At 50.2% G+C, this 20,639-nt stretch overlaps 1 protein-coding gene across 1 annotated transcript; it reads left to right on the top strand.

Moving 5' to 3' along the window:
- Positions 1–274: 274 nt before the first annotated feature.
- Positions 275–20,325, top strand: YWHAH (tyrosine 3-monooxygenase/tryptophan 5-monooxygenase activation protein eta). The gene is made up of 2 exons (XM_036742199.1): positions 275–681; positions 18,790–20,325. Exons 1-2 carry the CDS (start codon positions 595–597, stop codon positions 19,444–19,446), a joined length of 744 nt encoding a protein of 247 aa, XP_036598094.1. The 5' UTR covers positions 275–594; the 3' UTR covers positions 19,447–20,325.
- The last annotated feature ends 314 nt before the right edge of the window (positions 20,326–20,639 follow it).

The following is a 20,639-nucleotide window of genomic DNA, read 5'->3' as shown; positions in this document are numbered from 1 at the left end:
CAGCACTGACAGGGCGCATGCGTCGGGCTCGGCTCAGGCCCGGCGGGGAAAGCGAGAGCTCGGAGGCGCTATTTATAGCGGGTGACGTCACCTAGAAATAGCCCTTCTGGGCGGGCCCGCCCGCCCTCCCCCTCTCCCCGGGGGCGTGGCTCGGCGCCGGCCGGCTGGGCGGTGCGCGGTGCGCAGGCGCACGGGGCGCTCTCACCGCCTCCCGCCCGTGGCCCTCCCCACCAGGAGCCGCCTCCTTCTCCTCCTCCCCCGCCCCTCCCGCCCGGCAGCGGCAGCCTCAGCCTGGGCTTCGGCGGCGGCAGCAGCGCGAGCCCGTCAGAGCAGCAGCGGCGGCGGCGGCGCGAGCCTCCCTCTCCTCGTCCTCCCGCTCCCTCGCTTCCTCTTCGCTCGCTCTCTCCCCGTCGGGCCGCAGCCCCAGCCCGGGAGCCGCCCGAGCCGAGCCGGAGCGGGAGCCGCAGCCGCCCGAGGCGCGGGCGCACGTGGCCGAGCGAGCCCCAGCCCAGCCCGGCCCGGGCCTGACGAGGAGCCGCGGCGGCGGCAGGAGCGGCGGCGGGAGCGGCCGGAGCAGGCGGCGGGAGCGGCGGCATGGGTGACCGGGAGCAGCTGCTGCAGCGCGCGCGGCTGGCCGAGCAGGCGGAGCGCTACGACGACATGGCCTCCGCCATGAAGGCGGTGAGTGCGCGTGCGCGGGGCGGCGGGGACGCGCGGGCGGGGGGGGCGGGAGGCGAGCGCTGGGGCGCGCCCTGCCCTGCCCCAGAGCGAGGGAGGGGGAGAGAGCCAGGGCTCGGGCTCCGCCAGGGCGCCCCCTACTCCCGGCGATCTCCGGCTCCCTCGAGGCCCCTTCTCCTCTGTCATCACCCCCTTCTGTCCCCCTTAGAGGCCGGGGGTTTATTTCCTGCCCCCTCCCCCCTGCAGCCCATCCCCCTCCAGCGCAGCTCAGCTCCCGCCCACCCCTGTTCTCCTTAGACCCACCCTCAGGCATTTCCTGTCCCCCGAGACCCCCTCTATGCCCGCGGTCCCCCCCAAGTCTCGCCCGCAGGCTACTCCTCGGGCCCCCTGAGCTCCTCCCCCTCTGCCAGACCTCGCCCCCCCCCCTCCTGATGTCCCTCAGCTGCCCCACCAGCCCCTGCCCGTCCCTCACGCCCATCCCCCTCCGTATCCCCGGCACCCCCAACCCCTCGCTGACCACTGCCGGGCCCCCCCCCCCCCCGACCTGGACGCTCCTGGAGGCCCTGGGGGAGGGGCTGTTTTCCACCTCTCCCATTGGCAGGACTTGGTCCCCGCAGACCCCGGCCCCTGGGAGTGCCGCTGTTCATCCTTCCGCTTGGCCCAGGAGGAGGGGGTGTCTGGGGAGGGGCCGAGGTGGGAGCCTGGGAAGGGGGCGGGGGCCACCCAGACTCTGGGTGATCCCATCCTGGTGGAAATGTGATGTGTCACTTACTGGTGTTTGTGGCGAGAGGCTCCAGCCGGCCACGCCCTGTATCCACTGCCCGCGCATCCCGGCGGGTGCGGGGGCTGCAGCACTGCCCTGGGAGCCCGGGTGACCACCGGGTGACCTTGGCCCAGACCTCAGTCTGCGAAGTGGGGGCGATCCCCGAGGCCACTGCTAGCCCCACAGTTCAGACCGCACCTGGGCTCATGGGAAGAAAGCAGATGTTCCGTTTACTGGGACTCGTGCCTACGGTCCCGTGGTAGGGACCCCCCTTTGCCCAGATGAGTCCTGAGTCCTTCTGTTGCAGAGACTCAGAATCTGAAATCTTTTCCAGGTTCCTGCCACTAGTCAGGTGCTGGTCCTTGTGCCGGGTCTACAAGCTGGTGAGACTCTAGAATCAGAGAGGAGGCTGAGAAAGGGCCTTTGGAGATGCTGGGGTTCAGCACACGCCGCCCTGGGGTCTTCCCACTGTCTGGGACACAGGCACCTTTTCTCTGATTCTTCTCCCTGGTGCCTTAGAGGGAAGAGACTCAGTCATTAAGCACTTATGAAGCACCTACTGTGTGCCCAGGCACAGCTCTGGGACTACAAAAAGAGGTGAAAGATGTGCCCTGCCCTCATAACCTGATGGACTCTGAAAGGCAGAGATGAGGGTCTCCTTGATATTCGACATCTGCCCAGGCACCATCTACAGGGGCCTGCGGGGTGCATCTGCCCTAAATCACCATCTTTCCCCCAGACTCTTCTGCTGTCCATCTTCCCACGCCCCCAGATTTGTGACCTTGGCATCGCCCTTGACTCTTCCCACCCCCCAGCCTTGTCCCTTTTAGCCCCCAAAGCCCTTCACAGCATTGGTTCTGGCCTTCTTGGCTTCCTGCTCCTGTGGGTCAGGAATTGTGGCTGACAGTGACACGCCCTCGTGCTTCTGGGAGCCAGTGCAGGCCTCCCCATCTGACTCCCGCCTGCCTTTCTAGTCTTATCCTCGGCATCCACATCCCTGGCTGCTCCCCAAATTCCACATCCCATCTTCTGCCGTGGGCCTCTGCCCTTGGTTTCTTGATCATTTTTCAGTCTGGCCTTCTTGCTGGATTAGTTCTGAGAGAACTGGACTTTCCCTCCTGCTTCCCCACACTGACCCCCTTCCCCTGCACCCCTCATGCCTGGCCTTCTCATTTCTGCCTCTCCGAGCCTCCATCTTCTTTTGAGACTTAGCTCTTCTGAGAAGCCCTTCTGGTCCCCCTCGCTCTTCAGGACTTTTTCCTTCCCAAATTGTCCTGTATTTAATCATCAGCATAGTGTTGCTTTCCACCGTGTTCCTCTGCACCAGAGGGCAGGCCTCGGTTCAGTTTCTGTCTATGGCTGTGGGGCCCCCCATGTGCGTAGTAGTAGGTGCTGGTCTGAGGTGACACAGCTCTCTCTACTGTTGGACGGCTGTCATTGTTGGGAAGCTGCCTCGCAGGGACTCTCCCTGTCACTTAGAGTTCTCTATCCCAGCTCTGTGAGCTGGCAGCCTTGTTTGATGAAGGGCTTTGGGGGTGCTTTGTGAATTTCATCTTTTTTTTTCTTGGTACCTCACATGATAAAATGTCACAACAGAGACCTTCCTAGGACTGATGCTCTGGTACCAGATTCAGGGACTCTTCCACCTTTCCTATCAGAATCCTTGGTCCCCACAAGATCTGAAGAAAATGCACAGTGGTCAGAAGGAGGGGCAAGCTGTGGAAAGCAGCTCTGAGGAAGGGACTGGGTTGGGAGTTCAAGTCTGGCTTTGCTGGTGGCTAAGGTGACCTTGGGCAGGTCCCTAGCTTTCCCAAAGCCCTAGAGTCTATAGCTCTCCAGTGGATTGAAGTTAGGAGGAGGGTGGAATGGAGGGGGCAGGGCTAGAATACTAAACACTTTTACCTCTAACATTTTGTGATTCTAAGAGGGCAGGAAGATGAAGGAAGGATCACCCAAGTAGAGACTGAAGGGGCCTGAAAGACCACCGGAACCCTTAGTTTACAGGTGACCAACCTGAGGCCTCAACAGGTTGAGGGACCTGTCTGAGGTCACACAGAGGCAGGATCTGAACCCAGGGCCACGCTGGCTCCAAAGCCTTAAACAGACGCCTCAATGGAGACTGTTTTTATTTCCCAGGGCCCGTGACACATTTTGGGACTGCCTGATGTGAAGGCTCTAGAACATTGAGTGTGCTGTTTGGGAGGCGGAAAGAACCCCAAGTCCTCACTAGAAGATGGAGGACAGGACCCCGCAGGTCTGTCCTGTTACTCACAGCAGTTTTGTGAGGAGGCTTTAATTTAGCTTCTTGCAGACTAATGGGCCTGTCATTGTCCTGGGAATAGTTTTCCTCCGAGATGATTGATTTTTTTTTTTGGACAAGTCATTCTAAGTTGTTCAAATGTAGCTTTTCCCAGGGTGATTCTGTTCTTTGCATTACTTTAATATGATGCCTTATTTTTCCATTTTCTGAATTTTAAGTTATTTCAGTTTTTTCCTGGTCAAATTATTGGGGGGTTGTTTATTGGAAAGAACTTGGGGGGCAGTAGACAACATAGCCCCTTATTTATAAAGCTACATACAGTAAGGGCAGCCTGGTGGCCCAGTGGAGAGAGGGCCGGGCCTGGAGTTAGGAAGACTTGAGTTCAAATCCAGCCTTAGACAGTATTGTGTGACCCTGGGCAAGTCACTTCACTGTGTTTGCTTCAGTTTCCTTCTCTGTAAAATGAGCTGGAGAAGGAAATGACAAAGCCCACGCCAGTATCTTTGCCAAGAAGAGCCCAAATGGGTCACAAAGAGCCTGACCAAAGTGAACGACAGATACACACAGTGGGGGAAACATCTGACGTGGAAGACATCCTCAATTTCTTGTTTGTTTCCAAGTTTTGATTTGTTTCTCGGTAGGACTTGTTACCAACCAGAGAGATGAGGTAGGTCCTGAGGGATGTTTAGTTAAAATGGTTACATTTGAGACATTGGTGTCCAGATCATGCAGTGAAACAGACTTTCTTCCTCCCTTGGGTCTAGTGAAAGCACAATCCTGAGCTTTCTCTCTGGCCTTAACTTAGGTCTAGGCTTATTTTCTACTCACAGAAGACAAGAGTGGTTCAATTCTGTGAGAAGAGTGCCAGATGGAAGGTCAAGAGGCCTTGGGTTCCCATCCTGTGTGACCTTGGGAAAGCCACTTTGCCTCAGCTTCCTCATCTGTAAAGTGTTTGATTAGATGACCTTTGAGGGCCTTTGCTGTTCTAAATCTGTGGTTGTGTATGCTTTTTCTGATCCTGGATGAGGGGGTGGGGATGGGAGTGGGCAGGTGTGCAGTTAATCCTCTGACTAGGAATTAGAAGAGGCCAAAACCTTGGATTTGGGAGTCTGGAGGCCTGGGTTCAAGTTTTGACTCACAGTTATTGTGGGACCTTAGATAAGGTCAAATAGCTTATCCTATTCTCCTCCCTCCCCCATACCTCCCAGTTCTAAGGCTAAAGTAGAGGGTGCCCTTCTGAAAAGTACTCTGGGAAATTTGTGGCTATTGTATTCTGATAAAACTGGGCAGTTATGGAGGATTTTAAACATTTAAGGAGCTGGAGGGAGCAGGCCTCTAATCAAGTTAAGGGTAATTATCCAAGATGGAGAGTGTTAATGGAGAGCTAATTTCCTTGTGGGTCCCATTGTCCAAGGTGGCTCATTTTAAATTAGAATTGAGAAATGGGCATAGATTTGTATGATTACAAAACCCAGTCAGAATTTATTGGAGGCAGTGTATCAGGCTGTGTCTCAAACATTGGTCATAGGTTGCACACGAGCTTTTGAAGGCTGGAGGAGTTGGAATCTCTTGAGGTCTTAAAACCAAGAAATGGGCAGTCACTTCAGGAGGAAGGAGCCAGTGAAGGAGACCCTCATGGGCTCAGCTGGGGCCATAAGGCTTTTGGCCCAGCAGCTGGAGACAGATCACGTGAACTGCAGATGAAGCAAATGGTGCGTACGGGGGAGAATGAGGACAGAAGGCCAGCAGGCCATTTGGGAATGTTGAGCCACAGGAGGCACCAGTGAGGACTTTGCAAGCCAGCTGAAGCCTTGATCCTTGACTCCTGAAGGTCTGGAGCCATGTGTCTGAAACATTTTAGATGAAAAGCTACGAGTGAGCCCTACTTCCTCCTGGCCAGTATTGAAGGAGGGCTATAATCATAGCTTTGTCATGTATCTTTGGAGATCCGAGCTGGCTCTCCCTTTTTTTCCCCTCTCCTGAGTTGAAAACTGGTGAGAAAGTACTATGCTCTCACCAGTAAGTGGCCTGCCGGTCAGTGGTGGGACCATCGAGCCCTGGTTTTGTCAGGCTCTGGGGGCTTTTTCACCTCCAGTCAGCTGAGTACTAGCTTTCTTCTTCTTCCTGCTTTTCCCTCCATTATATAAGCCCTTCCTCCTCCCTTGGGGAAACTACCTACATTTACACTACCCAGAACTGACTTTTCCCTGTTTGGTGATTTATAACCATTATAACTAGCATTTAGATAGCTCTTTAAGATTTGCTGAACACTTTACCATCTGATCTCGTTTGATTCTTACAAGAGCTTGGGGAAGAAGGTGCTATTATCATCCATGTTTTTACAGATGAGGAAACTAAGACAAAGGTTAAATGACTTGCCCAGAGTCACTAAGCTAGTAAGTATCTGAGGTAAGATTTGAACCCCCGTCTTCCTGACTCCAGCCTTGGTGGTAGGCTTCACATTGGATCTACTTAATTAGTCACACCCCAGCTGCCTAAAACCCTTAGATTTAGACCTGGGAACTCTAAGTTTGTATATCAAAAATGAAGCCACTGCTCGTATCTGCACAGTAGGACAGTCTTCATACTTTTATGATAGCTGGTCAGTTGTTAGGTAAATACACACTTTAACTTCACATTGATCCTGCTTCAAGGTCCCTGGTAAGAATTGTAAGACTGCATTCTAGTCAAATATTCTTGTACTATTTGGAATACTTTCATGGTCTCTCATACATACTCACACTCTCATACACTCTCATACACTAGTGTTTTAAACAGAATCCACACTGAGTCAGATATCACAGCTACCAGGACCTGAAGAGCCTAATCTTTGCCTTTGTCTTTTATCTAAAGTGATCCTTTGACAGAGATGGGCAAACATGGCCTTAATTTTCTAATCATTCTTCCTGGTTTCCTTTAGTATAGCAGCAAAACTTAGGTCCTAGTTTGCTGTTGGTAAAAGCTGTCCAAGTGACTCTATGGAGGTGATCAGAAATTGGTGTGTCAGACATTTCTGATCTGACAGGTTGTGCGTGATTTGTCCTTCGGGTTCTCCAAGAGGACCACGTCTTCAGGTAGACGATGCCATGACTTGCAAGTGAATTGGATTAAGTGAGGCAGAGCTGTGCAAAGTCACCAGCCTCACCCTCTCGTCCAGAGCCATCTGGGTCCGGTGGCCGGACATAGATCAGGATGACTGGAGATGACCCAGCAATTTGACAGGACCGAACCAGGAAGGGATCACAGGCCTCATCTGCCTCTTTAGTCATTTACTTGAAAAAAAATCTTTTTAATCGTTTAAAATTTATTTTTAGAATTTTTATTGATATCCATTGTTTTTCTACCACCTACATTACTCTTTCTTCTACCACTCCCAGAGATCCAGGTTCACAAAAGTAACTGATACCTCAGCCAGTCTAGATAGTCTGTAGAGCAACACCCCCCCCCCCCCCCCCCGCAGGGAGAGGGGGGGGTGTTTTCACAGTTCCTCTTCTTTACAGCTACATCATTGGAGTTTGCTTTTTTTCTTGGTTCTGCTTATTTCACTTTGCATTAGTTGATAGAAATCTTCCCATGCTTCTCTTCACCCAGATCCTCTTTTCTTGTAGCTTGGCCATGTTCCATTATGTTCAGGTACCATGCCTTGCTTAACTCATCCCCCATCACAGCTTTGCCTGCTCTTCCTCCAGGCTGCAGATTGACTCTCTTTCTTTGGTGGGTGCTGGCACTCATCTATGCCCAGAACCTGGCTGCCAGGGGAAATAGTATTTGGTGCTGAACCTCGCCTTTATATGAATCTTATCACAACGGACAGCCGTGGGGAAGGGTTGTGTGGAGGGCAGAGCAGCTCTCCAGATAGGCAGAAGGCTTTGTTAGCTGGCCACATGGAAAGGGAGCTTCCTGCCTCTGGGATGTGAGAAGAGCAGTAGCCTGGCCCTGGCATGGTGTGGTGGAGGGCTCAGACCTGTCTCTGAGGCTTGGCCATTTCCTGCCAGCAGGAACCTTTCATTCTGCTGGGTGGAAGGAGGAATAGTGAGCCATTTCTGGGGGCGGGTGAGAGGGGCAGGGAGTCAGGAAAGGCCTCCAATTGGCAGAGGTAAGCTGGGGATTCTCAACGTACAGGGTGAGGAAGGAGGACATTGCAGGCATGTAGCCTAGCCTGTACAAAGGCATGGAGGTGGGAGATAAGGCTGTGTTGGGGGAGTTGAAGAGAGGCCACTTTGGCTGAATATAGAATGCGTGCCTGGGGTAATGTGAAATGAGTCTGCAGAGAGGTTGGAGAGGCACAGAATGTTAGGGAAGGTTGTATTGTAAAAGCAGTCGGGAGCCACTCAGCTTCCCAAGCAGGGGAGTCAGGAATTTGTTAGCTGCGTGGACGATAGATTGGGCTGGGGCGAGGCCAGATTTGGTAGACATGATAAAAGGCTTGGACTCAGTAAATCATAACTACTTGTGGTGACCTTGGTTGAGTCTTTTCTCTGGGCCTTAATTTTCTCATCTTTCAAATGAGAGGGTTGCCACAGGAGGTCTGTAAGATCTGTTAAACTACTAAACTTCCACCGTTCTCAGACTAGCTCTGGGCAGAGACAGTAGATATGTCAGTCAGTCAGTCAACAAACATCTGTAACTGCTGTGGGCCCTGGGTTCAGGGGATACAGTTAGAAAGTGAGAAATGATTCTTACTCTCAAGGACTTATTATTTAATGGGAGAGACAACAAGGAAACATACAGAGCATTAATACAGACACATACTAAATAGTTCAAACCCAGCTGTTTGGGGAGCCCAGTGGTTAGAGGTGTGCTTGGGCTGAGGCCCAGAGAGAGGGATTCTGTCAGGTTGCTGCCCTTCTGGGGGTAGGGGATGGCCCTGTCTCCAGGGATTCTGCCCTTTCTTGTAGGGGGCCCACTCCCAAGTCCAGGCAAACCTTTACGTGACCTCTTCATGAGCCATGTTTCATCAGCAAGTGATGCAAAGTCCTTCTGTAACTTGGTCCACCCATTTGCCAGACAGATTGGATGGTCAGTGGGACTCACTGCCCTCATCCAGCTTCCTTTATCCCCCAGACGTCACACACCTGTGAGCTGGCTCAGGCAGGTGTGCCTGTGTAGGCCTCGTGTGAGGCCTGTTTACCAGTCTGTCAGTGAAGATGAAAGCACTAGAAGCTTCCCTTCATTGTTCCAGGATCGTCAGCCAAGGTCACCTCAAGTACCAAGTGGCAGGGATGGGATTCAAGCCTGGGTCCACTGACCCCTAATCCTCCCCCGCCTTTACATTCCACCAGCAGTTCTACCTGAGACCCTTTTGGGGAGTTGATGAAGTCCACAGCATTTCATAACATGAAGACGTTTGAGCTTATAAGACAATCCATTTTGATATAAAAGCTCTTTGTGGGCAGGTCCTCGGTAACTGAAGGGTTGATGGTGAGACCAGAATGTTGGAGGTGGGAGGCCCCGTTCTTGAGCTTCATTTGACTCTACATGACAGCTCAGTGGGGGGGGGGAGTGGTTCTGGTTGTCCACGTGCCAGGCAGCCTTGAGTATTTATGGGGGAAATGTCATTAGCCCCTGAGTGGCTCCACACTGACTGAATGGGCCATATAAACACAGCCAGGACTTGGCTCTTCGTTCTTACGTTGACAGTAAGTGATCCAGCAACTGCAAAGTCAAGGCGGGTGCTTTGGCCAGGATGCCAGTCACTGAGTACGCCCAGAGCAGTTTCTGTGGGGTGGTCGGTTTTCTATTCTCTGACCTTGAAATAACAGGATGATTGTTCCTGTTGTATAGGCAAGGAGAGGTGACTGGCTTAGAGTCACATAGCTAGCAAGCAATCCAGTCCTTAGCACAGTGTCTTGCACCTAGTAGGTGTTTAAGAAGTCTTTATCAACTGACCAAGATCACACTTCTACCTGTGCCTCACTCAAAGGATGCTTGGGGGCCACTTGGGCCAGCCATCTCCTCTTCCAAAGGAGGAAGGAAGCTTAGATTCAAGAGAGGGGACTGCAGTTGCTCAGATGCCACAGTTATTTGGGGCAGAGTTGGGGTGGGGGGTGTCACAATGCTGTTTTCGTGATTTCTGGCCTAGTTTTGGTTCTATTAGACTGCCCTAGACTTTTCATGACAGCCTGGTTCCGTCATTTAGAGAGAACCCAGATTCCAGAGAGGCTGCTGCCCAGGGCTCCAAGACTGCAGTGAAGGGCACTTCTCAGAAAGAGATGAATCCTTAATGTTAGAAATTTGAGTTCTTCCTGGCTCATGGAGTCCAGGCCCAGAGAGTCCTAAGGACAGTGGGGCTGCAGTTTCCAAATGGTCCAGGTGCATGGATGCCCTGACTATCCTTGTAGTTGTCTAAGACTGGGTCACATGTCTATTATTTAATAGTTTAGAAAGAGTAACATCTGAAATTGTTTGGGAACCTTAGGGCAGGGGCCACATTCCATCAAGGCGGGTGTTCCAGGGGAGCCAGTTAGCTACTTCCTGGTCCAACCTCCAGCTTTCTTAGGCACTGATGTGGACTATGATTCAGGCTGACTGGCAAATTACCAGTTGATTATTCTGTAAAAATCAGTGCTCAAGTAACTTGACTTTTCTTTTGAAGAGGTCACCATTGTAAATATTGTCCAGCTGGCCCTTGGCTAAGCAAATGGAAGGCGAGATAAGGAAGGGCCTGCAAAGGCTCTGGGAGTTCTCTGTGGTTGGATGGATGTGTCATATCTTACCTGCTGTATTGAGCTCCTGAGGGCCCGGGGACCTGTGGCGGATTTACACTTGGTCTCCTTAGCACAGGACACTCCCTACTCACAGTAGATGATGAATCAGTGTTTGTTGAATTGGGTCGAGATATAAAGCCCACACCTCTTAGCCAGTAGCCACTTGTCTCCTCCCTTAACAAATCTTGTATCAGAATTCAAAACAGCAGAACCATTGAGTGATTGGGCTCCTGCAATGTTAGATTGGGGAGGGAATTGAGGAACACAGAACATTGGAACAAGGAGGGATTTGAGGCTTCTAGAACATTGGCATTGGAAGGGACCGCACTTCCCTTATTTCATGGGTGAGGAAACTGAGGCCCCATGGAGCGGCCATGCCCAGAGAGACAGCAGGGGAATCTTTTTGACTGTCTTTCTAACTTTCCTTCCACTGGACATTTGAAATGTAATAGTTGATTTCCACTTTTATTGTTTGAGATTTGAAGGAACTGGGGAAGAGAAGCCTTGGGGAGTGAGGACAGGCTATGACCTTTGTCTGCAAGTACATGAGATGCTGTCATGGTGGAGGGATTGGGCTCCTTTTTGGTCCTGGAGGGCAGAACTGGGGATAGTTGCAGGGAAGCTGAGTTTAGTCCAGTGCCCATTAGAGTTGTCCAGCAGTGGGAAGGACCATCTTTCCAGGTACAGTTTTCCTTCTCTGGAGGTCTCCAAGCAAAGTTTGGATGGCTCCTTGCTAGGTAGAGGGATTCTCCTTCAGGGATGGATCATATAGGATGGCTGCAGAAGGTGGAATGTGAACTGAGTCTTGGGAAGAAGCCAGGAGCCAGGTGAGGGGGAGCATTTCACAAGGAAGCCAGTGTGGCTAGATTGCAGGGTATATGGAGTAGGGAGCGAGGTGTGAGAAGATTAAAAGGTAAGGTAGGTGTGATCCTGGTGGTAATAGGGAGCTCTGGAGTTTACTAAATAGGGAGATGACATGGTCAGAACTGAGCCTTACTTTGGTGGCTGAGTTGGACTTGAATGGGAGGAGAGTGGAAGCAGGCAGTCCTCTTGGCTCCCTGCTGCCCAGTGCAGGTGTGAGGTGAAGAGGGCCTGTGCTAGGGGTGGGGGCTATGTGAGGAGGTGAGAGGAGAGATGTGCAGGTAGAGACAAGACTTAGCTGATTGGAGGTGTGGCGTCAGTTCAAGAGAGGAATTGAGGCTGGGTGACTGGGAGGGTGGTCATGCCCACAACAGTGACAGGGAATTTAGAGAGGGGAGGGCTTGGGGGAAACATAACTGAGTTCAGTTTTGGACATAGTGAGTTTAAGGTGTCTCTGGGACATTCAGTTCGAGATGTCCAGTAGACAGAGCTTTAAGATTGGAGCTCTGTCAATAGAGAGGCAAGTAAATCTGAGAATCATCAGTGGGGAGATGATAATTAAAACCATGAGAGCCTATGAGATCCTCAAGTGAAATTGTATAGGAGAAGAGGGTGATCAGAGGCTGCAGAGGTCAAGGAAGATGAGGCCACTGGTGTCTTTTGGGCCCAAAGATGAGGTCAGAAGCCCAGTGTGGAGAGTTAAGGAGAAGATGTAGAGGCACCTGCTGTAGATAGGCCTCAAGTTAAGGATGTCTACAAGACATCTACTTAGATGACCAAAAGGCAGCTGGAAAGGTGAGGTTGGAGTTCAAGAGAAAGGTTAGGGCTAGACAAATAGAGGTGAGGATCATCGGCTTAGAGGTTGATTGTTGAATATGGTTGCTGATAAAATCACCAAGTGCAGTAGTATAGAGAAGAGGTGGCCCAGGACAGACCCCTGAGGGACACCCGCCAGTATTGGTGTGATTTGGATGAAGATCCAGCAGAGGATACTGGGAAGGGGAGATCATACAGGTAGGAGGAAAATGAAGAGAGAGCAGTGTCAGGAGAACTTTGAGAGAAGAGGAGAAGGTGATTGACGAGGTGGTTGGCTGTTAGTAGCTGTTTTTTGAGACCGGTATCTAGGGTACCATACTTGTTAGTGTCAGTGATTAACAAAAGTTGGGTTAAGCTGCAGGGATGCCAAACCTGTGGCCTCCAGGCCACATGTGACCCTTTAAGTACTCAAGTGCAGCCCTTTGACTGAATCCAAACTTCACCGAACAAATCTGCAGCCACTGGTTCCCCACCCCTGGTTAAGGCATCCCAGGGACCCCTTGGGCTGAGGTAGACCCTGGGAATGATCACAGACCTCAAAAAGAAAGCAAAGAGTGGTGATTACTAGTAATAGTCGTTTCCATTGTCCTTCTCTCTTTGTTAATAAACGACCTTATCAAGGGTCCTTGGATTCCTGGCTTTTTAAAAAGTGGATTTATAGTATTTGAACAAGAACCAATGAGATAACTGAACAGAACAGGCACCAGATACTTCTAGGGAGGACTGAAGGCTCATTCTTTTTTTGGGGGGGGGGGCAGGGCAATTGGGGTTAAGTGACTTGCCCAAGGTCACACGGCTAGTACATGTGTCAGGTGTCTGAGGCCAGATTTGAACTCAGGTCCTCATGACTCCAGGCCGGTGCTCTACTCACTGGGCCACCAAGCTGCTCCTAGGCTCATTCTTTACTATGGAAATTTGTCTGTGGGCAGAACTGTATTTGAAAATTGCAGTAAAAAAGGCATATAAGGTACCCCTTTAAAATGCAGCTTCACATACCAGTTCAGGCCACATCTGGACCATTGTGGTAAGTTCTGGGTCCTCCATTTTGGAAGGGCATTGGTAGACTGAAAGGTGATCAGGATTATGTGTGTGTGTGTATATATATATATATATATATATATATATGTAAAATAACACTCAGTATGTCATATGGCACATAGTATATATCATTGCATCCCCCAAAATACTTGTTTACACAGCAGGGGGTCCTGGGCTAAGGTCTTCCCTAGGACACATCCTTAAGGGGTAGCAGAAAATACCACACCATCCCACCCCTAGATCACAGTGAGAACAATCTCCTTAATCAATACCAAGCATCCAAATAAAGTCCTCTTTCATCTTGACTTGAGGTTGACTTCCAAGTCCCATGGCTCTCCTGTGGGCTGTCCATTCCTGACTCTCACATGGATTCACAGGCAGGCAGCTCTCCATTCCCGTTCCAGGTCTCAGCCCATGGGGACTGCTCCACTCCAAGTTCTTTCTGCTCCTGCCTGACAGCAGGCTCCAGGGGCTCCTGCCCTGCAGCTTCTGTTTCTGGCGAAACAAAGCTTAACAGGGCTACAACAATATTTACATACATTACCAGCACCATCATCTCAGTTCACTTTAACATCTCTTAAAAGGGACTTAAGCTAAGTTAGGTCTCTGCCCTTCAGCTCAATTCACTCGTAAAGACCAACAGACACAGCTTCTGTCTGAGAAATTAACGCAGACAACAGACAGGGCTTCCGTCTGAGAAATTAACGCAGACAACAGACAGGGCTTCCGTCTGAGAAATTAACGCAGACAACAGACAGGGCTTCCGTCTGAGAAATTAACGCAGACAACAGACAGGGCTTCCGTCTGAGAAATTAACGCAGACAACAGACAGGGCTTCCGTCTGAGAAATTAACGCAGACAACAGACAGGGCTTCCGTCTGAGAAATTAACGCAGACAACAGACAGGGCTTCCGTCTGAGAAATTAACGCAGACAACAGACAGGGCTTCTGTCTGAGAAATTAACGCAGACAACAGACAGGGCTTCTGTCTGAGAAATTAACGCAGACAACAGACAGGGCTTCTGTCTGAGAAATTAACGCAGACAACAGACAGGGCTTCTGTCTGAGAAATTAACGCAGACAACAGACAGGGCTTCTGTCTGAGAAATTAACGCAGACAACAGACAGGGCTTCTGTCTGAGAAATTAACGCAGACAACAGACAGGGCTTCTGTCTGAGAAATTAACGCAGACAACAGACAGGGCTTCTGTCTGAGAAATTAACGCAGACAACAGACAGGGCTTCTGTCTGAGAAATTAACGCAGACAACAGACAGGGCTTCTGTCTGAGAAATTAACGCAGACAACAGACAGGGCTTCTGTCTGAGAAATTAACGCAGACAACAGACAGGACTTCTGTCTGAGAAATTAATGCAGACAACAGACAGGGCTTCTGTCTGAGAAATTAACATAGACCAACAGACAGGGCTTCTTTTGGAGAAATTAACACAGACAACAGACAGGGCTTCTGTCTGAGAAATTAACACAGACAACAGGGCTTCTTTTTGAGAAATTAACACAGATCAACAGAGGGAGCACCAATATCCCTAACATTCTTTCTGTTAGGCCTCCCCACAAGCAAATTCCCCCAGGAAAATTCCTCCCTCTGCACACTCATGCTAGCTTCTCTCTCTCAGCTCTGCCTTGCTCTCACTTCCCGCTCTTTTTTCCTTTTTTGGCAAACTCCTCCCACACTGGGCTCCATGTGACTCTGGATGCACCACAGTTTTGAACTGGGCCAGAGCTCAAAGCAGGTCTGTGTTATAGAAACTTAACTCCAAAAGAAAAAACAGCAAAAAAATCCCACTTTGCTTGCTGTTACAGGGGATTCTTTTGGAAATTAAGGGGATGGAAAAATACAGTTAATAAAAATATTTTAAATCCTAAGGACTACTATGTGGAAAGAGGAACTGATTTCCTCAAGGCTGCAGAGGGCAGAAGTCAGGCCCCATCTGTGAAAGAAGGAGGTAGACTTTGCATGTAACTCTCGAAGGCCCATCTGGCTCAGAGGTGTGAATTACAGGGAGGCATGTTTGGGCTCAAAATGAGGAAAGACTTCCTTGAATTCTTTTCTGAGCCTCCCAGTTGGTCTTCCTGCTCCCAGTTCTCTCTCCTCCCTAGTCCATCATCTGCACAGTGGCCAGATTGCTGTTCTTTAAAGCATGGCTGTCATTGCCTTGCATGAGAAACTGCTGGGACCCCCAGTACCTCTGGGATCAGAGGCCAGTTTGGCCTTGAAAGCTCTTCACTTGTCACAGTCTGGCTCTGGCTGACCTCTCCAGCCTTCTCACTGCTCATCACTTCTGTTCCCTCATTCTACATTCCAGCCTCCTTTCTGTAAGCCCTAAACCACGGTCCCTCTCCCACCCCTGCCTTTCCACACTCCCTACTCCCCCTTGCCTCTTAGCATCTCTAGCTTCCTTTAAGGCCCAACTCAAGAACTGCCTCTTACCTGATGGGAGGGTGTTCATCTCAAGATGGGGTACCTTGTGATTGAGGACTTTGGGGTGGGGGCTGGTGGGGAAGGAGTACAAGGATCCCCTTGGGAAGTAGTGGGAGGAGACACTTAGAACTGCAGGAGACCTAGAGATGCCCTGTCTAATCCAGCCCCTTCATTTTACAGATGGGGAAGTGGTTAGCCCAAAGTCACACGGTAATAAGTGGCAGAGTTGGGATTCAGACCCAGGTCTTTGACTCCGCACCTGGTGATATTTCTATTGCATGTTTTGCTACTTCCCATGAGTGCATAAGCTGCAACTCAATTCCAGTAATGACCTCCCTGTCGACAAAAAAAGCATTATAAAAGGGCAGTAAAAAGGAAATGTTAGATCTGAAAAGGAGGTGAGCTGTTCATATATTGAGTGAGGGAGGGACTACAGGTGGACAGGTGAATGGCATTGAACTCTTATGCTGAAGAATTTGCTGTTGATTTGGTGGGTACTAGGGAGCCATTGTCTGCCTTTATGCAAGGGAGTGACATGATGAAAATGGTATATTGAAGACAGCTACTGCCGAAAGGGGGTTGTGTGTGTTCCCTGAGGGCAGATCTAGGGGGAAGGGGAGATATGTTACAGAAAAGGCAGATCTCAGTTTGGAGTAACTAAATTACTATTAGAAAATGAATTATAATTAGATAATGATTACTGTTAGGTAACAGCTGTCCAAAAGTGGAGTAGGCCACCTTGGGAAGTAATGACTTCTTCAGGGTCAGAAGGTGACTAAAATGGAAGTCAGGGGTGTGTGTTGTAGAGGGAAGAATCCTCTACAGATGGTGTTGGGAGAACCTAGGTGGGTGGAATGGAGGCCAGGCTCCTGGCAAGGAGGCTGGGGTAATGAGCCCAACCCCAGGTAATAGGATCTGGGACCCAGCGTGGTGGCAGTGGGTTGTGGCCTAGAGGAAGCTTGGAATCAGAGGCATTGTGGGATATGTAGAGCAGAGGAGGAGCCTTTGTAATCAGGTGAATGCTGGTGCCAGCTGCAGCCATGGCAGGTTGAGAGGGAGGATGGTTTTGACATGTTGAGCCTTAGGCAATAGATCCCTTGCAGATGAGCTGGGTAGGGGTCAAGAGAAATTGGTCTACAGTTAAATACCCTTGTTTTGGGGTTGTGATTCATCAGCAATCCAAGTATATAAAGAATTTTTAAAAGGAAGACATTTGGGGAAGGTGGAGGGAGCCAGGCTCTTTCTCACTTAGAATTTTGGGAAGGGGTTTATTTCAGATCATTGACCCTCAGCCCATGTAGTGAGCTGTAGCAGAGGGCTGGGTTCCAGGGCTGGCTCTGCCACTTCAGTCTCTGGCACGATCTTAGCATTTTAAAACCATTTAAAAAAGTAATAAACTTAACAGCCATCAGCAAAGACAGTGAACAAACCTTAGCCCCAAACTCTAGCCTTTAACAAGGCAGAACCAAAAGAATTAACAATGTGGAAGGTACAAATTGGGTGGAAGATGTTTTTGTTCTGTGGTCTCATTCAGACCTGTCTGAAATTCCACCTGTGGCCTCTTTTTCTTTCTTTGATTTTTTTCTTTTTCTCTTAGTGTAGCTTTAGTCAGTGTGTCTACAGTTTGGACTCAGCTGATTTCTTTCCTCTTCACCTCAAGGAGGCCTTTCCATGTTTCTTTGTATGTGTCCTCATTGTCATGTTCTGTCGCCAACAATTCAAAAGTGTTCCATTCCACTAAAGGGCCTGATTTGGTCAGACATTCTCTAATTATTGGACATGTCTGTTGCTGAAGAATTTTCTGACTTGAGGTGAATTAAATTGGTTTGTAGTTATCTGGTTAGTGAGTTTTAGGTATATTCTTATAGTTACTAATGGTTTGTTTTTATTTCTTCCTTCATAAATTGCCTGTTCATGTTTTTTGACTCCCCATTCGTAAATACTTCATATTAGCCCTTCCAGAAATAAGGTTCCCAGAACAGAACACGCAGTCCTTGAGATGAGGGTCTAATGAGGATGGAGACCATCAGAGACCATCATCTCCTGCTCTTTGGGCACCATGTTGTTGTGTCATTTCTCTCTGTGTCCCCATTCAGTTTTTCTTGGCAAAGATACCGGAGTGGTTCTCCATTTTACTCCTCTAGCTCATTTTACAGATGAGGAAACCGAGGCAAACAGGGTTAAATGACTTACCCAGGGTCACACAGCTAGTGAGTATTTGAACTCAGGTCGTCCTGACTCCTGGTCTGGGTGCTCTAGCCAGTGGGGTACCTCACTGCCCTTGGGCACCATGCCTCTCTTAACATTCCATTAACTTCTTGGGGCCCAAGTCACACTGTTGACTCGTTGAGTTTGCAGTCCACTAAAGCCTCCAGATCTTTCTCTGTGAACTGCCTTCTAGGAATGTGCCTTCTTCTGGGACTGGTACAGATTTTTTTTGTCCATAGCTAAAAAAAGGACTTGATCTAGTTGGGGCACTTAGAAATCTAAGTGTCGCACGTATTTCAGTTGTTTTGTGCCAAATTTGTCTTCTGGTGTTCTTGCTTGACCTTTTCCATTCAGCCTGGTTCAGCCTCCTGGGTTAAACCTGTGCTTCCTCTGTTCGGGCTTCACTATAGGGACTGCTGCTGGCATGGGGTTGGCAGCAGATTGCTCCATCGGAAGTGCTTCCATGGTCGCCTCCATCCTTCTGAGGGTGCATCTAGAGTGGGGGTGGGCTCTGGTGTGGCTGCCAGAACGGTGGTCTTTTCTGGGGCAGAAATGGAATTGACCTCATTGGCCCTGATTCATGAAGATTCTATCTCTTGTAAGGGGGAAAAGTAGTGTTTGATTTTATGTTATTGGGTGTTATTTCATGTCTTTTAAGCTTCTGTCTGAAGGAAGATTCTCTTTTATCCCAAAGTAATACATGAGAACAAGGCTGTGGCAAAGATGTCCAGGCCAGGTTGTCTGAATTCTTTGTTTGTTGAGGCAGTTTGGTGTATCAGAAGTGGCAGGGAGGAGGCTTACTCTGCCCAAGCCTCAGTTTCCTGCTCTGTAAAATGGAGTTGGATCAGATGCCTGCCACGCTCTTGGTTCTCTCATGGTGTCTTTGGACTGGGGTGCGTTATGAGCTGACCTTGCTCCTCTCCCAGTCCCAGGCTTGAAAGATGGGGCCATTTTCATGATGCACCTAAGCTTTCACATGGCTGGCTTCACTCACCTGAGTCTCTGGGTTTTTGCAGGTGACTGAGCTCAATGAGCCCCTCTCCAACGAAGATCGGAACCTCCTCTCTGTGGCCTACAAGAACGTGGTGGGTGCCAGGCGGTCCTCCTGGCGCGTCATCAGCAGCATCGAGCAGAAGACGATGGCCGACGGCAACGAGAAGAAGCTGGAGAAAGTGAAGGCGTACCGCGAGAAGATTGAGAAGGAGCTGGAGACGGTGTGCGGCGACGTGCTGGCGCTGCTCGACAAGTTCCTCATCAAGAACTGCAACGACTTCCAGTACGAGAGCAAGGTCTTCTACCTGAAGATGAAGGGCGACTACTATCGCTACCTGGCCGAGGTGGCTGCTGGCGAGAAGAAGAGCGGTGTGGTGGAGTCCTCCGAGGCTGCCTACAAGGAGGCCTTTGAGATCAGCAAGGAGCACATGCAGCCCACCCACCCCATCCGCCTGGGCCTGGCCCTCAACTTCTCTGTCTTCTACTACGAGATCCAGAACGCGCCCGAACAGGCCTGCCTCCTGGCCAAGCAGGCCTTCGATGATGCCATCGCCGAGCTGGACACGCTCAACGAGGATTCCTACAAGGACTCCACCCTCATCATGCAGCTGCTTCGAGACAACCTCACCCTCTGGACGAGCGACCAACAGGACGAGGAGGCGGGCGAAGGCAACAACTGAGAGTGGTCCCTGCCGCGTCCCTGCCCCCTCCACCCCGAGCCGTCCCCATCGTTGTCATCGACGCGTCCCCCGCCACGGTCCCTCGATATCTAGTGCTAAACATATCTGTATTGTCCGCACAGCGACTCGAAGCTGCCCGCCCTCCCACGAATCAGGAAGCAGCCCCACATGAGGCTTCATGGGCATTTCTGGATTGACGGATGGTTGGAGCCCACGGGAGCTCCCCCCTTCTTGGGTTGTGCACACAGGAGGCTCTTGAGTGGATGTGTGCCTGTTGAGCTGGGAATCCCACGAAAGGAAGGAAGGGAGGGAGGAAGGAAGGAATGAAGGAAAGAAAGGAAGAGATTGGAAGGTGAATTAGTCTATATTGATCTTAAAAATTTGTCCCATTTCAGCTGCGCTAATAGTGTTTTGTTGAGCAGTATGTGTCACCTGCATGCGGAATCCGTTGACCCCCCCCCCCCCCCCCCCACTGTCTCTCCGCCAATGGGAAACAGGTACAGGAAGCTGATGGCACCAAGAGAGAAGCCGACCCTGCCCATCAGCTTACACGGACTGTCGCAAATGTGAGGTTTCCGTAATGCCTTGTTTTTTGCCTCTTTAAATGATGTGCACAAACCTTGTTTTCAATGCAATGCCTCTAAACGTTTTGATACTTGTAACTTTGTTTTTGGTTGCGATTGTTCAGGAATCATGGATTTATTATTATTATTATTATATATTTTTTTTTGGTAACTCTTTGGCCGTTGTTCTGACAGCGAGTGCCATGTGTCAGCCCATGTCAATCAAGGTGGATGATTGTGAAACACCAGACTTCTAAAATCAATGTTTTGGAATTCAGTGGATTAAATAAATGCTGCTTTGGGGATATTATCGCTACATATGTAGTCTTGAGTCATTCTTTCCTGCCCCATCTTGAGTATGCTTGCTTCCCCTGCCCCCCCTTTCCCACCCTATGGGAGGGATTTTGTGCCAGCTCCAGACTGCAGCATATTATGGATGGGGCCAGGCACTCGGACTTGGAGAGCCCCACCTCTGACCCTTATTAGCTGTGGGACCCTGAGCAAATCACTGAAATTCCTCTTCCTCATTTGTAGTAGGAGGGTAATATTACCTACCTCACTGGGATAAAATGTGTACGGTGCTTTGCCAGCCTTTCAGCACTCTGTAAAGATGTCAGCGTTTCTCTTGTC

This window comes from Trichosurus vulpecula, chromosome 1, assembly GCF_011100635.1.
Source record: "Trichosurus vulpecula isolate mTriVul1 chromosome 1, mTriVul1.pri, whole genome shotgun sequence".
Classification (NCBI taxonomy): domain Eukaryota; kingdom Metazoa; phylum Chordata; class Mammalia; order Diprotodontia; family Phalangeridae; genus Trichosurus; species Trichosurus vulpecula.
The sequence above is the reverse complement of the archived record's forward strand: the minus strand, read 5'-3'. Positions and strand labels throughout refer to the sequence as shown.

Bases quoted from the DNA above. Each gene is read 5' to 3' on its own strand.
- YWHAH (XM_036742199.1), top strand. From the start codon at position 595: ATGGGTGACCGGGAGCAGCTGCTGCAGCGCGCGCGGCTGGCCGAGCAG. The intron at 682-18,789 runs GTGAGTGCGCGT...GGGTTTTTGCAG, and splicing joins TGGCCTCCGCCATGAAGGCG to GTGACTGAGCTCAATGAGCC.